Source organism: Agelaius phoeniceus, chromosome 7, assembly GCF_051311805.1.
Source record: "Agelaius phoeniceus isolate bAgePho1 chromosome 7, bAgePho1.hap1, whole genome shotgun sequence".
NCBI lineage: Eukaryota > Metazoa > Chordata > Aves > Passeriformes > Icteridae > Agelaius > Agelaius phoeniceus.
In genome coordinates this window covers 36887111-36900686 of record NC_135271.1, presented here as the reverse complement: position 1 = coordinate 36900686, position 13576 = coordinate 36887111, and the positions used below count along the sequence as shown (strand labels likewise).

Genomic DNA, 13576 nt, shown 5'->3' with positions numbered 1-13576 from the left:
GTGAGAGCCTAAAAGGCATTTAACCCTCCAGGCTGTCTTGGAAGCAAAGGAATGACACAAGCACAGCCTAGACAGCTCCCCTGTTCTGGCTCTGGGCTTGTGGAGCTTGTGCATCCTAAAGCAGTGGACTCTGGCAGTCCATCCATCAAAGTGTTCACTGGCACCAATTTACAGCTGTGCCAAGCCTGTCTGGAATCAGGCATCTGAGGGAGTGGCCCCAAAACCAGTCAGCTATGAACTGTGAATCCTTCTAATCCTGTCCCTCAATCCCTGTGGCTGATGGGCACAAACATCCCCTTTCTACCTGCAAAGGAAATGTCCAATTCAAAGAGCAGAACCCAAAGCCAGACTGGGAACTGAGCTCACACAGGTGTGGCAGCTGGCCAGAGGGAGCTGGAAAAGTTTGGCCAGGTGGCACAGAGTGCCCCTGCAGTGCCATAGTCCCACCAACAGACCTGCCTTAGACAATGAAGATCACATCACTTTGGGATCAGTAGCTAATAAAAAGGAAAGATCTCAAATCCTTCCTTACACTACATTCATTTAGTGCCACCATCAACTGGGACAGAGATGGCCGCTACAAGAGCTTACCCTGCTGTTGTGAGGACCAGCATCACCCTCTCCATCCCATGTGATTGTAAGAACTCCCATTATTAAAGGTGCCTGGACACCAAACATCTATGAAGCTACTCACCTCTGTGGGAAGAAAAATGTCCTGAATTGTTTCAGCTTCTTAATATAAAGGTAGGGAAAAAATAGAGAGAGAAACTGACGCAGGATTTAGGATGACACAAATTATATTTCTGAACATCACCAAGAAACAAGATGGGACAAATTCATCTAGTACTTGTGGAACTGGGTATCACAGCTCTAAATACAATGGGAATTGTTCAGCTTTGATTAAACAAAACAAAAATTAATTAAAAAACCACTCAACCCCCAAACATGTTTCAGGTCATTGTGATTAAACTCAGAGACTGAATTAACAGAAGGAAAAGAGATTGCTAATACACTGCCAAAGTCATTCCCACTTAATTCAGCTAAAGAGAAGCAATAAGCCCAGGGCTGCATCTGGCAAGTTTCAAGTAGGGTCCTTCTACATGAAATGCAGACTAGGGTCACGATAGCAGAATAAGCTGCAGGAGGAGGTGAAGGAATTATAGCCATAGGACACATCAAAGTACAAGCTTATACAGACCAGTCTTCACAGCTGTCGTTTCTCCATTTAGTTTCATAAGCAAAATTTCCAAAAGAGCCTTTTATTCTTTGCCCTCACATGTCAACATGACCCGATGGTTTGTGAGGGCTGGTGCCACAATCCAGCTCTGGGCACCACCCAGGACTCCTTTCCATCATCAGGAGTTGTGCAAAAAGTTGTGAACTAGAGCATGCAAGCAGAGAGGTGTCTGCACCAGTACCAGGTGTGACAGTACCTGTGTGGCAAGGAGTAGCTTCCCTTTGGTGGCCCAGGGAAGAAAAGCTGTTGCTTGTTTTCCTGGTATCAGCACTATCAAGCTGCATTGTGTAGGATTTGCTGATGGACATGTTTTTGCATCTTCTGGCTTTGCACTTTTTGGCTGGTGGGGCGTGCCCGATGCTGCCACCATCCTCAAAGAGCATGGGAGAGGCTGGGAGGTGAGAGGAGCTGGAGAACGGGGCCAGTGCTGAAATCAGAGGTGACTGTGTTAGATGCACACAGTCCTCCTTGTCTCTGGGAGATACACAGGTCTTCCTAGAAAGGGCTGAGAGACACCTTTGCCTCCTTCAGACAAGGACATTCACTGTTTTGGGCACTGACTGCACAGCATCCAACTACCTGTGGCAGAGCATTGCATCTGTCTGGCACAGAGCAGGAAGCTCAGAACTCAGTGCCACTGGCAGGCAAGAAGCACCTTTTATCAGACTGAACATACACATCTTGGCCATTCATATTTTGTTCTCAGCCCTATAGAGTTTCTCCCTGGAATTGAGAGGTGAGGGAGTCAGTGCATCAACCCAAAATGAAAAAGATCATGAGTCATTCCTCCATCCTCCTCCATCTCCTTAGCCTTGGGCCTTTTCCCTCCAAGAGGCTACTGCAAAACCTAATTTAGCTGGCATCCCAGTTCCAGGTAGAATTTGGAGCCCTCACTCCTGCTCCAAGTCCCCTTTGACTTGGGGCTGTCTGCCTTGGCCACAGTCTTAGGGTAGTGGGACTGGAAAGGGTTCTGCAACAGTGAACAAAGCTTCAGGGATTGTGGCACAATTCACACAAAGCACTGCCAGCTTTTGAGCAGCTGGAAATGAACCTGCACAACCCCATTTACTGCCTCACCTCAACAGCCAAGCAAAACAAAGGTGATAAAAGCAGACAGCTGAGGAATTCCCATGGAAAATAGCACAGCGTATGTGGGAGTCTCACCTGGAACATCATACTCTTCTTCACCCTGGGACTTTTCCTTGATTCTATCAAATAGATATATTACTGACACTGCTAAGATAGAAAAAGGGGTAAGAAACAATACCTTATTTACTTCTCATCAGTTGGGTAAATATTAATTCCCACTTCATACAAGGATTAGGCTCAAACTGGAGTATCATAAATCTGTAACCAAACTGAAGCCAACAGCAAGAATGTCTTTTTAAGTCCAGCTACAAAATCAGTCAATGGCACGGGATGAGAGATGCTTTTATTTTTCACCCAGTAGAACAATCAAGTGGAAGATTATTAAATGGGGAAAACAACAGCTTTGATGGGCCAGATACCAAGTAATCCCTGAAACGTGTCCAGTGTATCTGTCAGTGGAGCAGAACTGGGCTTCTTTGGGTTCTCTTCAGTGGATATTTGCAAAAAAATACAGTTTAGAGTTAACTGAAACCAGTCATCAGATTAAGAAAAAAGGCAAAGGCAAAAAGACTATTAACATTAAAACATTTTCTTTCAGCATTTTCAAAACAGAAGGTTTCACATTTTTGCTTCAAAGCAACTTGTTACAGCCCAAGACATAACGTTTGTTAAAATGCAAGCCTAGAAATTAATGTTTCATTTTGGTATGAAAGGATTTGTTTGTTTGTTTCAATTTTTCCCTTTTTCATTCCACTGCGAAAATGGAAAAAAAAATTGTCTCAGGCCACCCTTACATTTTTTCTCCGATTTTTCAGTTCAGCCTGCAAACTGAAAAACCAGAAGGGCACAGCCTACTTGAGAGTTTACTGTCCCTCTTTCTATTTGAATCAGATTTAAACCAAAGAATAGGGGAAGTTCATTTCACCAGGTAATACCAACCAGAATCAAGGTATTTAGGAGATGTAGAAACACTGAAAATGGGAGGAGCCATGGCTGTTTACAAGGGGCTGAACGACCCAGGAGACAGCTCTCCTGGCTCTAAAGAACACTGCCATCTACAAGTTTCCTGCTCTGCCATCCTATTTTCACATAAGGCAATTTATAAACTGTGGGTCTGATCCTGCATTTTCAGAACCTGACTGAGATGTGCTGACACCACTTATCTGTGAGCAATGCAAGATCCAGGTAACCCACCCTAACCTGCTCTAAGCCAGGGGGCTTGGGGGTTTTGGGGTCGGGGGAAGCAAATGGAGAGAGACACAACGCTCTCCCCACCAGCAACACTGGAGCATCACTCACATGACCTGAAAACAACATCCCTTTTTTGCAAAGTGCTACCACTTCTGCAGGGACAATACAGTACTGGATAGTTGCTCTGCAAGCTCAATAAAATGAAAAGGCCTTACAAGGATCTTTGTTGGGACAGTCATCTGGTTCAAGCACAGCAGAGGACAACAACAGCAAAAAAAAAAAAAAAAAAAACCCACAATAAATTAGGTATCAGCACAGCTTTCTAAATGGTCTAGAACAGTTACTACAAGACAAAATCACAGCTCTGGTAACTTAGAATCTTGTCCTTTTTTTAAAAAAAACAAAGCTATTATCCACAGGTTTTGCATAAAAATAAACATTTTAAGCTGACAGCATTATGTTAATTGGATCAACCCGCTTTTTTATATATATATATTTCTATATATATTTAAATGTATATTTTTATATGAATAATCTTTAAAGGAGTAATGGGAGTCACAAATGCATAAAAATAGATATTTTGAAAAACAAAAAAGAGTAATAATAAAGACAACCCTGATGAAAAAGGAAAAAAAAGTCAAACAGGGCAGTATTCTAAAGCAACAGCTCACCATACCATAATTTGTGGAGTCCAGTCCTTCTGTATTGTGAGCAGTTACTCCTAAATACTATTGGGGTTTCTAACAGTGATGCAAAATAAATTTTTGCACATTTTTTTCTTTTAAAAAGGAGAAGGGATTTGGGTATATAGGACAGATTTAATGCCTGTTACATTGCTGTAAATAACCAGCATGGAATCTCCCAAGCTGAAAGCAGGAGGAACTCCAACAATGCTTGCATCTATAAGAATATATTTTCTAATCAAAATCAGATCTGTTCCTCCAAACTAAGTTGTTTCATTTTTTTAAAACACAGTTTTTGCCCTACAATGTTTTTCTGTTGTTCTACAAATAATCCAAACAGACTGGAAAAGGTGAGATTTTCAGTACTCTGTCAGCATTTGGTGCAGCTTTGACAAAAGCCAACTCCTACCAGTTTGGAAGATTATTTCAGAGTGATCCTGAGCGTGGCATAACCTCACTGTTAAAAATCCCTTCAGGGCAAAACAATCATGGGGGAGGAGGGGAAGCTGTAAAAAATTAAAATAGCCTGACTTGCTTGCCAGCTGCGTCAGTATTCAAGTAAAGTTTATAAAGTACCTTTGTGGGACTTTAGAGTCTTGGAGAGCCAGACCGGCTTATATTAACAAGTGTAATATGCACTTAGAATATGCCTTGTCATCTGCTTGTCTAAACTAAAAAAAAACAAAATTCAAAAACAAACAGAAGCAAAGGAAAGGTAAAGGAAAGGACTCAGCATCAGTATTAGACTGCAGAGTGTCTTCTTGACACTGACAATTTGAAATTCTTGCCTTCCTTTCTAATGCATTACAATAGCATGAAGTCACACAGCCATTTTAAACAAGCATTTCAAGAGTCCTGTTTTCATAGAGGTTAACTTGATCATCAGCACAGCACTGGAGAAAGCTGATCTAACGATATTTCACTTACAGAACTCTTCAAAGGAAAATAAGAAATACAATTCCACAAAAAACAACGCCAATGAAAAGCACAGAAAGTAACTTGTTTTTTATCAGTGTTTTTGCTTTGATATTCTTACAGAAAAAAAAATCCCTTATCTGTCTTAAAAAGCAAATTTTCTAACCAGTAGATTTTAGAGCTATTTTCCATCTACATGAATCTAAGCTTTTCTGAAACCACCAATAGGTTTGGGTTTTTTTGGGGGGGGGTAAGGGATGGGGATGTGTGTACTAGAGGATTCCCTCTCCTAAATTTCAGACATCCAAATGGCATCTGTTTGTTTTGTCTTGTTTCTCCTCTTGAATTTGTCCATTCCCCTTAGGTTTTCAAAGGCCAACACCACCGTGAGAATTTAGGTGTCCGCATTTGAAAGAACTTTGGACTGAGCACAGCTTCACACATTTCACCTTCTTCATGCCCTTTCCATGTAGTTTCTTCTCTCTTTACATGTATAAAATCACAGTTTATGTAACATTGTTTTAAAGGAAGAAAATAAAACACACACACACACACACATACATTGTAGTGGTGAACACTATACACTAAATTTTTTTTTCAACAGCATAACAGAAAGTTTGGCCTACTGTAGGTTGAAGATGTAGGGAAGGCTGAATTTTTATGGTTGCCATGCAAGCCACCTTCAAGACAAAACAGATTAACCCACCCAAGAGCAAATGCTGCTCCTACTTTCAAGCCATTCAACAAATACTGCCTTTCCAGGAATCAGACTGACATCTGACAATTCAGTCAATGCGGTACTTGGAGAACCTCACTGAGTTGCTTCTGCATCAGTCCTTTGAATCCAAATGCTGTTTAAACCAAAGGGGAAGAGGGTATCTGAATTGCCTTATTATTATTAATATGTATATATTTCAATAACACTTTGAATTTCAATTAACTTCTGAAACCTTGCCCTTTGAGAAGAACACACCCTTTAAGTTGACTTTTTTTTCAGGCTTCTATTCCTTCATAATTCTCTCTTCATTTCCTCTTGTTGTTCTTTTTCAGTTATCTACCAGAAAACTTGCTTTCTTCCAGCAGAAACGCAGCTGGTGGGCTTGGACTTTCACTGCACCCGTTCTGTGAAATTCTCAGGGAAAACCCCTCGGCATTGGTCAAGTTCCTTATGCTGGATCCAGTCAGACTCCTTCACACCCATCAGCCATCCTTCATCCTGGAGGGGAAGACAGAGATCAGATGCTAAGGGACAGATGTGAGCAGGGATTTTTCTTACACAGTGCAGGCCAAGGAGGTGTCAAGACATTACCAAAGCCATGCTCTTATTTGGCTTGGAGACAATCCAGGAGGAGTATGGGGGTGAAGGGAAAAATGCTTTTGTTTCCTTTTAAACAGAGAAAAGGCTACATCCCACCAGAGTTCATACCAAAGCTCCCATCTGACCCAGACTGTGCAGACACAGTAAAAAATGAGTAAAAAATAAGCAAGTGTAACAGAAATATGTCATAATTTACACCCACTGAAACAGGAGAAATTCTGCCAAAAGAGACTCCCAGAGCTACAGGATGGGAATCACCAATCTCACCTGTCACAATGCAAATATGAGGGGTCTAGCATTCTCCATAGCCATAAAAGAGACAGAGACCTCCAGCATGTAATTCACCCTGTTCATCTCAGGCACAAGTGTTTGGAAAGGATGAATCAGCTCCAGGAGGTGCTCATCCCTGCTCCAGTCAGGGCACCCAGATGATTGGCATTTTAGAGGTGGTTCAGGCAAAATCAGTCTTATTTGCTATGCTGAAATCCTGATCTATGGGAACTGGGAGCTGAGGAACCCAATCCATCTTCCCAAAACTCAGCAGTCTGTTTGGTTTGATGCAAGGTGAGGTTAGCAAAACTCCCAAATTCTGGCTGTATGTGATTTAGGTGTCTCAATAAGGTCTTCCCTACCCACCAACCTGTACATCTATAAACACAGATGAATTTTCACTCAGGCAAAGGAACCCAGCTTGGTAGAACCTCGTCATGAGCAGAAGCAGACTTCTCACCCTCTGCCTGCAGGCTGTCCTGGCATTAAGATTTCTGCTCCATCCTAGGCACATGAGGGAGATAGTCAAGATATTCAGGGTGGGAGGGCTGCACTAAGCTTGCAGCTCAGGTGTATAACCTCTCTATTCTCTGCTTGCCTTGGAGCTGCCACAGTGGAAGCTCCCCTTCCATGCACATCCCCCGCTCATTTGCAGGGGGCAGCCCATGGGTTTAGAGTGCAGCATGAGGCATGGGAGCTGCACAGCCCCCAGAGCCTGCAGGCTCACTCAGCCCTGACGCTGCCTTAGACTGGAACATCCAGGAGATGTCATGGGAACGACACGAGATGGGAGCCCATCTGCAGCAGCCAGCTGCAGGGGCTGCGGAAGGACTGACATGCCATAAATCAGGAAGACAAACAACGAGGCAGAAGACACTGGGCCCAAGTGTGTAGAAGGCAGCTCCCAGCACATCAGGCACAAAAGCTCATCCATTTGCACACAGTGCTGTGCCATAGAGCACGCATGCATCACTCCCACCACATCCTGCTACGAAGGGTCTCCTTGGCTGTACACAAGGATCCAGATGGGGCCTTAATTTTAAACCACATCACTTGAAGTGCCAGCTTAGAAGTGTTGCTGCCCTCAACCCTTTCTTCTATCAAGAGAGATGAATCCAGGCCTGGGCATACCCACAAACTGAGACCTAAGCTGCAAGGTAGGGATGGGAATCACTCCAGTATCCTAAGCTCCCTCCACTCACGTGCACAGTTCATGCACATGTTAACAGCCAGCAATTCCTGGCTGGGTATGGTTGAGGTTAGGGAAATGAGTTGTAGCAGAGGATACACTGTAGAAGGGTTAGAGGGCTTCAGTGCAGCTACAGAGTCATGTTAGCAACACTCAGAGCTCACCCTCTGCAGCTTGGAGAGTCTCGAGTTCATGGCTGTTGCACTCACATCCAGCTAAAGTGCAAACACAGGGCGTTGAAAAACTCTGATCCAAAAACGCCATCTGCTCCACAAACGCCATCTCCTACCACAGAAACTGGGGGAGCTGACACTCATTTCCCATCCAGAAAGCTTTCTGAGAAAGAAATGTTCACAAATGCTTGTGCAGGGCAGTCCCACCCAGTGGGGAGTCATGTCTCCAGAAGGAATCAGTGCCTGTTCCTCAAAAACCTCTCCTCCTCTAGCAGTGTGGGAACTGTTGGCAATTTATGGCAACATTTCACAAACATCAGCATGATCTGCCTCCATCATTCACAAAGCCAACAGCTGGGCCTCAAAGAGGATCCACGTTTTCTGAGTTAGTGAACTACACCATCTTCCCTTTACCCCTTGTGGAATCCAGATCTTATCTGAACTTGGCCAAACCCAAAGAGCTGATGACTGCTCAATTGATTTGGAGAATTCTCTTTCTTTTCCAAACAGAAACCTAGAGATGTGAGCATTAATTTTATAAATTCAACACCTCTCTCAGTCAAAGTAGTAAAACTGCTGTAGATTGTCAGCTGGGTGCCCTCAAACACAGAAAGTGAGGAGGACTTACTCAAGGCTTCTAGCTCAAATTAAAGAAAAATACGACCAAGTAAATTCAGGTTGAAGATGAGCAGCAAGACTTGCTCTCTGGAGCCGAGACCTGCTCTAGCCTTTGATTCTGCTGCCATCTCCTGACCAAACACAGTCATTTGGAAACAGCCACTGCTGTGCTCAAGTGCAAGACATCATCCACCAGCTGCTTTCTCAGAGCTCCAACATTTCTCAAAAGAGAAGAAAACATCATAAGGTATGAGTCACTTCTCTCAATGCCACAGACTGTGCTGTAGTGGTCATAGGGAATATGGATCAAGTTTAGGGGCAGTGAGGAGGCAAAGTATGGGCTCAGCTGTGCTCCCTGATCAAGAGAGCCACTGTATCGGCTCAAATGTTTTCATAGGGACAAGAACCCATGGCTACTCCACATACTTTATGCAGAATAATGTTTCCACTTTCCAGGAACAAGCAGAGTCTCCCCTCTGTTGCAAGAAGCCAATCTCAAGCTCAAGGACAACCAGCTTTATTGCCAGCTCCCAGCCACAAACTAACGGCTCAGGACTCAGCCAGCCAACTGTTAGTGAAGAAAGAAGCAGCTCAGGAAGCCCCCTTGGCTCCACCTGGCCCATGCTCACACCCTGCCTCCCCCACTCACCTGCTCCTCAGGGTTCTCAAATGGAATCACCAGCACCACGTCCCCGGCCTTCAGCTGCAGCTCGTCAGTGTCGGTGGCCGTGTAATCGTGCATGGCCTGGACCTGCAGGGACAGGAGAGCAGCACTTTGAGCACTACAGCCTAAAATGCCACCTGAAACCACACTAAACGTTATGAGCCTCCTGTCATTCTTCAGGGCTTTGCCATTCTTTTGCTTTCAGCAGAACTCACAGAAAAAAAAATGGGAATTACAAAAGCAGGGAAATGTTCCTATAGTAAGATGCTGTCAATTCTCATTTTCAGGCCATGATACAGCTGTGCTTTCTTGCTACCACACTCCCTTATGCACATTAAATTTGTGGCTTATCTTCACCCAAAATCACTACTTCCTCCACTCCTTTGCTGCAAGTGATCTTTGGCATATTCAGAATGCCCACCCAACTACCTTGTCCTATACTTTTCTCTGTTAATTTGGACTTTTTGACTTCCCTGAACACAGAGTCCTCTGTTCCTGCTGGTGTTCCCAACTCTTCTCAATTTGTCAACTTGCACCAAAGCTTAACTTTTCCTGTCAGGAGCACATTTTATCCACTATCCAGAGTTTGTGACTGACACCACCACACCACCAAGACAGAGACCACTCCAGCAGAGAGAATAGATTTTGCTGCACAGTATAGCAAGACCTTTAGATGATGATCTTTTTACATAATCCTTTGAAACATCTGGAACTGCATGAAGCTGCACTGCTGGAGAGGAAGGTTTATCTCTTCTTCAACTTCTGTTCTGCCTTTCAATGTGGCCTAGCCCATGGCCATGCTAAATGAAAGCAGTTAATGCCTTACAGGGGATGAAAAAACCCTCACCAGGAACTCAATGCTGCACAGCCACACACTCACCTTGAACAGAAATCCTGGGGGCATGTCAGCTCTCTCAGATGAAGCACCTCCTTCCACAGTGCCATTGACAGTTGCAGGGAAAGTTTCCACAACAACAGCAGGCAAAGAGCTCTGATAGGCAGTGGCAGCCCAGGAAGGGAAAAAAAAGGACATTGAGAAAAGAGAATCCAAAACTGAAGCTCCAAGTCCACCCTGGAGGATCCAGACCCCAACCATCCCATCCCCATGGCTTCAGTGGGTTTTCCAAGCACACCAGTCAGCAGCAAGAACACCCCAAGGGACAGCAGAGACAGCAGTGAGAAGGCAGGATTGGTGACTGCTGTCTTTCTCTGCCTAAGGCTGCAGAAAGGCAGAGATGAGTTGTAGGTTTCCTGAGACCATAATGCCCAGCATTTCCCAGTTGCTGTGGTCACAATGCAATCTCATAGAACCCTCCTGGAACAGACAACTCAAATGTGACAGCCTGTAGGAACAAAGATGCCATGAGACAGGACCTACCCCTGTCCCCTATAAAGGGCAGTAGTGTCACCAAAAAGAGAGGAAGCCTGGATATTCAGGAGACACAGCCAGAGCCCAGAGGACAGAGTAGGTAAAGTAAATGGCAAGCAAGAGGGAATCCAGCTGACATAACAGCTTAGGACAGCATGGGCTGTGGGCTGACTCTATAACTTGGGTGAAGGGACAATTCCTTTACTGAATTTTCCAGCAGAACTTCTCCCTAAGCATTACACAGATAAAATGCAACTAAGTCTGGTCCCTGAATAAGAGCATTGTAACTCCTCTGGTGGCAGGGAGGTGTTTTTCCAAGCAGCCACACAGCTCTTTTCCCAGTCCAGCCTCCCACGTGTGCTGTGTAACAAAGGGATGGAGGAAAGGGATTGCTGTCTCTTGAGGTGTTTACCGATCCTGAGTCAGCTTCAGTTTTAGATGCTTCAGCTCCAGCTGCTGCTTCTGATCCAGCTGCTTCAGCTCCTGCACGGGCTGCTTCTGCAGGCTGCAATACAAAAGTCATCCCAATGGGAAGTTACTCTCATTCCAGTTACACAAGTGTGCAGAAAAGTGCAGCCCAGCCTGTCCAAGTGCTCTGTGCCACTGCCTGAGCCATCTGCTGACTAACAGGTGAGACACTGCAGGGTCTGGCTGCATTTCTGTCTTCTCCTTTCTCTGCAACTCATGGAAATCACAACTAAGTCAGAAACCCCCAACTCCAGCCATGCAATAACTCAGAGGAAATCAATGAAACACCAAAAATTCTGTCTGCCTCCTTTCTCTTCACGATCCAAACTGCAGACCTACTTAACACACACACAGTATCTATTATTAGCTCTAGATTGCTCACTTGTAAGAGAATACAAGCTCTCTTGCATGCCAAAGAACAAGGATCTCTCCATACTCTATTTCCAAGGATAACAATCACAGAATATTTAAGTACTCACCTACTCCCAGAAACAAAGGAGCATGGTAAGAATGTGGCCAGATATGAAATTTAGTCCAGACCCAGCATCAACACGACATTAGCACTGAATCAAACAGACACTGAGCTAACTTTCACTCCCTTCAATTTTGGACAGGCCCAAAGAGTTGTGAATTTGGATTCTTTTGTGAATATTCTATTACTAAGAATTTTCTATGAATATTCCAGATGGAGTGCGTAACACATTTGTGTTGATGGAAAGTTTCTACTGCACAAAAGCTGCCACCACCAAGGAAATTCAGTATCATCCACAAATCACTGCCTGGCAAAAAAAGCCTGGGGACAGGGGTTTCTGTGCACAACAAAACACCAACCAAACACCTATGACAGACTTCCAGCAGTTCAAGTTTTTATTCTCCTTTATCTTGAGTCAGATCAACTTCTTTTTAACGCAAAATCAAAGATATTCATTTGCCCCTCCCAGAAATTGCAACAATGCAGGAAGTACATTGGTAGCACCAAGACTGCAAATCAGCCCCTTGGGAGACTGGCCAGGCAGCATTTGGGAAGACTCCCAAGATTTGCCATTTTTAATATATGGGAATACCCAGCTTTAGCATGCCTACATGCCTCATACATTTGACAAAAATGTGTTGTCCTGCTTCAGCTGGGATAGTTGATTTTCTTCTAATAGCTGGTACAGGGCTGTGTTCTGGATTTAGGATGAGAATAATGTTGCCAACACTGATGATGTAGTTGCTGTTGAGCAGTGCTTACAACAAGTCAAGGACTTTTCATGTCATCATGCTGCCCTGCCAGCAAGGAGGCTGGGGGACACAAGGACATGGGAGGGGACACAGCCAGGACAGCTGACTCCAACTGACCACAGGGATATCCCAAATGCCATCATGCTCAGTGTATAAACTAGGGGAAAAGCTGATCAGGCACCACTGCTCAGGAATGAGCTGGGCATCAGTCAGCTGGTGTTGAGCAACTGCTTTTCATTCGGCTCTTTTGGGGTTTTTTGGGTTTCATTTATCTCTGTTATTTTTCTTTTCATTACAATTATTATTATGTTGTTTGAATTAAGATGGTCTCATCTCAATCCACAAGTTTTATTACTTTTATCCTTCCAACTTTGTCCTCCATCCCACCAATGGGAGGGAAATGAGTGAGTGGTTGTGTGGTGCTTCACTGCCAGTTGGAGTTAAATCAAGATACATGCACCCCTGCATACAATCGTATTCAAAACAAGGATTATCCAGATTCCTTAACTCTGTAGTTCTCATAGTCCCAACCTTACAAAACCCCAGAGTAAAGCAATCACCATGGTAAACCTCAAATGTACCAGCTGGCTACTAGGCATGCACTAGCGCAACATTCCAAGCAGCATTCTAGTAACAGCAGCAATAACAAAGAAATAAATCCTCAATTTAATAAAAATCCATTACTTTACCTTCAGCTGCTCCAGTGGTGTCATCTAACACATGCCTTCCTCCCCTATCACATCCTTCCTCATGTCTCCCAATCACCATGTCCACAGGCCTATACTGCCAGAAGATATTATAGAGGGCAGAGCTGTTCCCATCCTACAGAGGATTCCCTCAGCAGCTTTGGTAGAGCCAAGGTAAATATATGCATATGAAATGCTACAAAGGATCCTTCTGTTTAATTGGATTCACTCCCAGGTTTTCATTTGAGTTCAGTGAAACTGGAACAAATGCCAGGCCAGCTCTATCTGATCAAGCATGAGTTTTATATGGACAAGTGAAAAGGACCTCAAGCTGAGGGTTCAGGGTTTTTTTCTTAAAGCAGCTAATTTGCCAAAATAGTATGGAATAATCAGAGAAACTGGATCTAAATTAGTCCCCTGAATTTCAACAAAGAACATTTTCATGTCAACTATTAATTTTTCTATTTTATATACCTGTGGGG

The 13576-nt window shown here is 44.0% G+C and overlaps 1 protein-coding gene across 9 annotated transcripts in view; it reads right to left on the bottom strand.

Moving 5' to 3' along the window:
* Positions 1 to 779: 779 nt before the first annotated feature.
* The window catches only part of BIN1 (bridging integrator 1), a 90418-nt gene continuing 77621 nt past the window's right edge, over positions 780 to 13576 (bottom strand). For all 9 annotated transcript variants that reach the window (XM_077181605.1, XM_077181603.1, XM_077181604.1 and 6 more), the window contains 4 exons: positions 11129 to 11221; positions 10228 to 10338; positions 9333 to 9434; positions 780 to 6331 (listed from right to left, as the gene is read on the bottom strand). In XM_077181605.1, coding sequence (XP_077037720.1) covers positions 6224 to 6331; positions 9333 to 9434; positions 10228 to 10338; positions 11129 to 11221 — 414 coding nt within the window. In that variant the 3' untranslated portion in view covers positions 780 to 6223. The remainder of the gene's footprint in view (positions 6332 to 9332; positions 9435 to 10227; positions 10339 to 11128; positions 11222 to 13576) is intronic.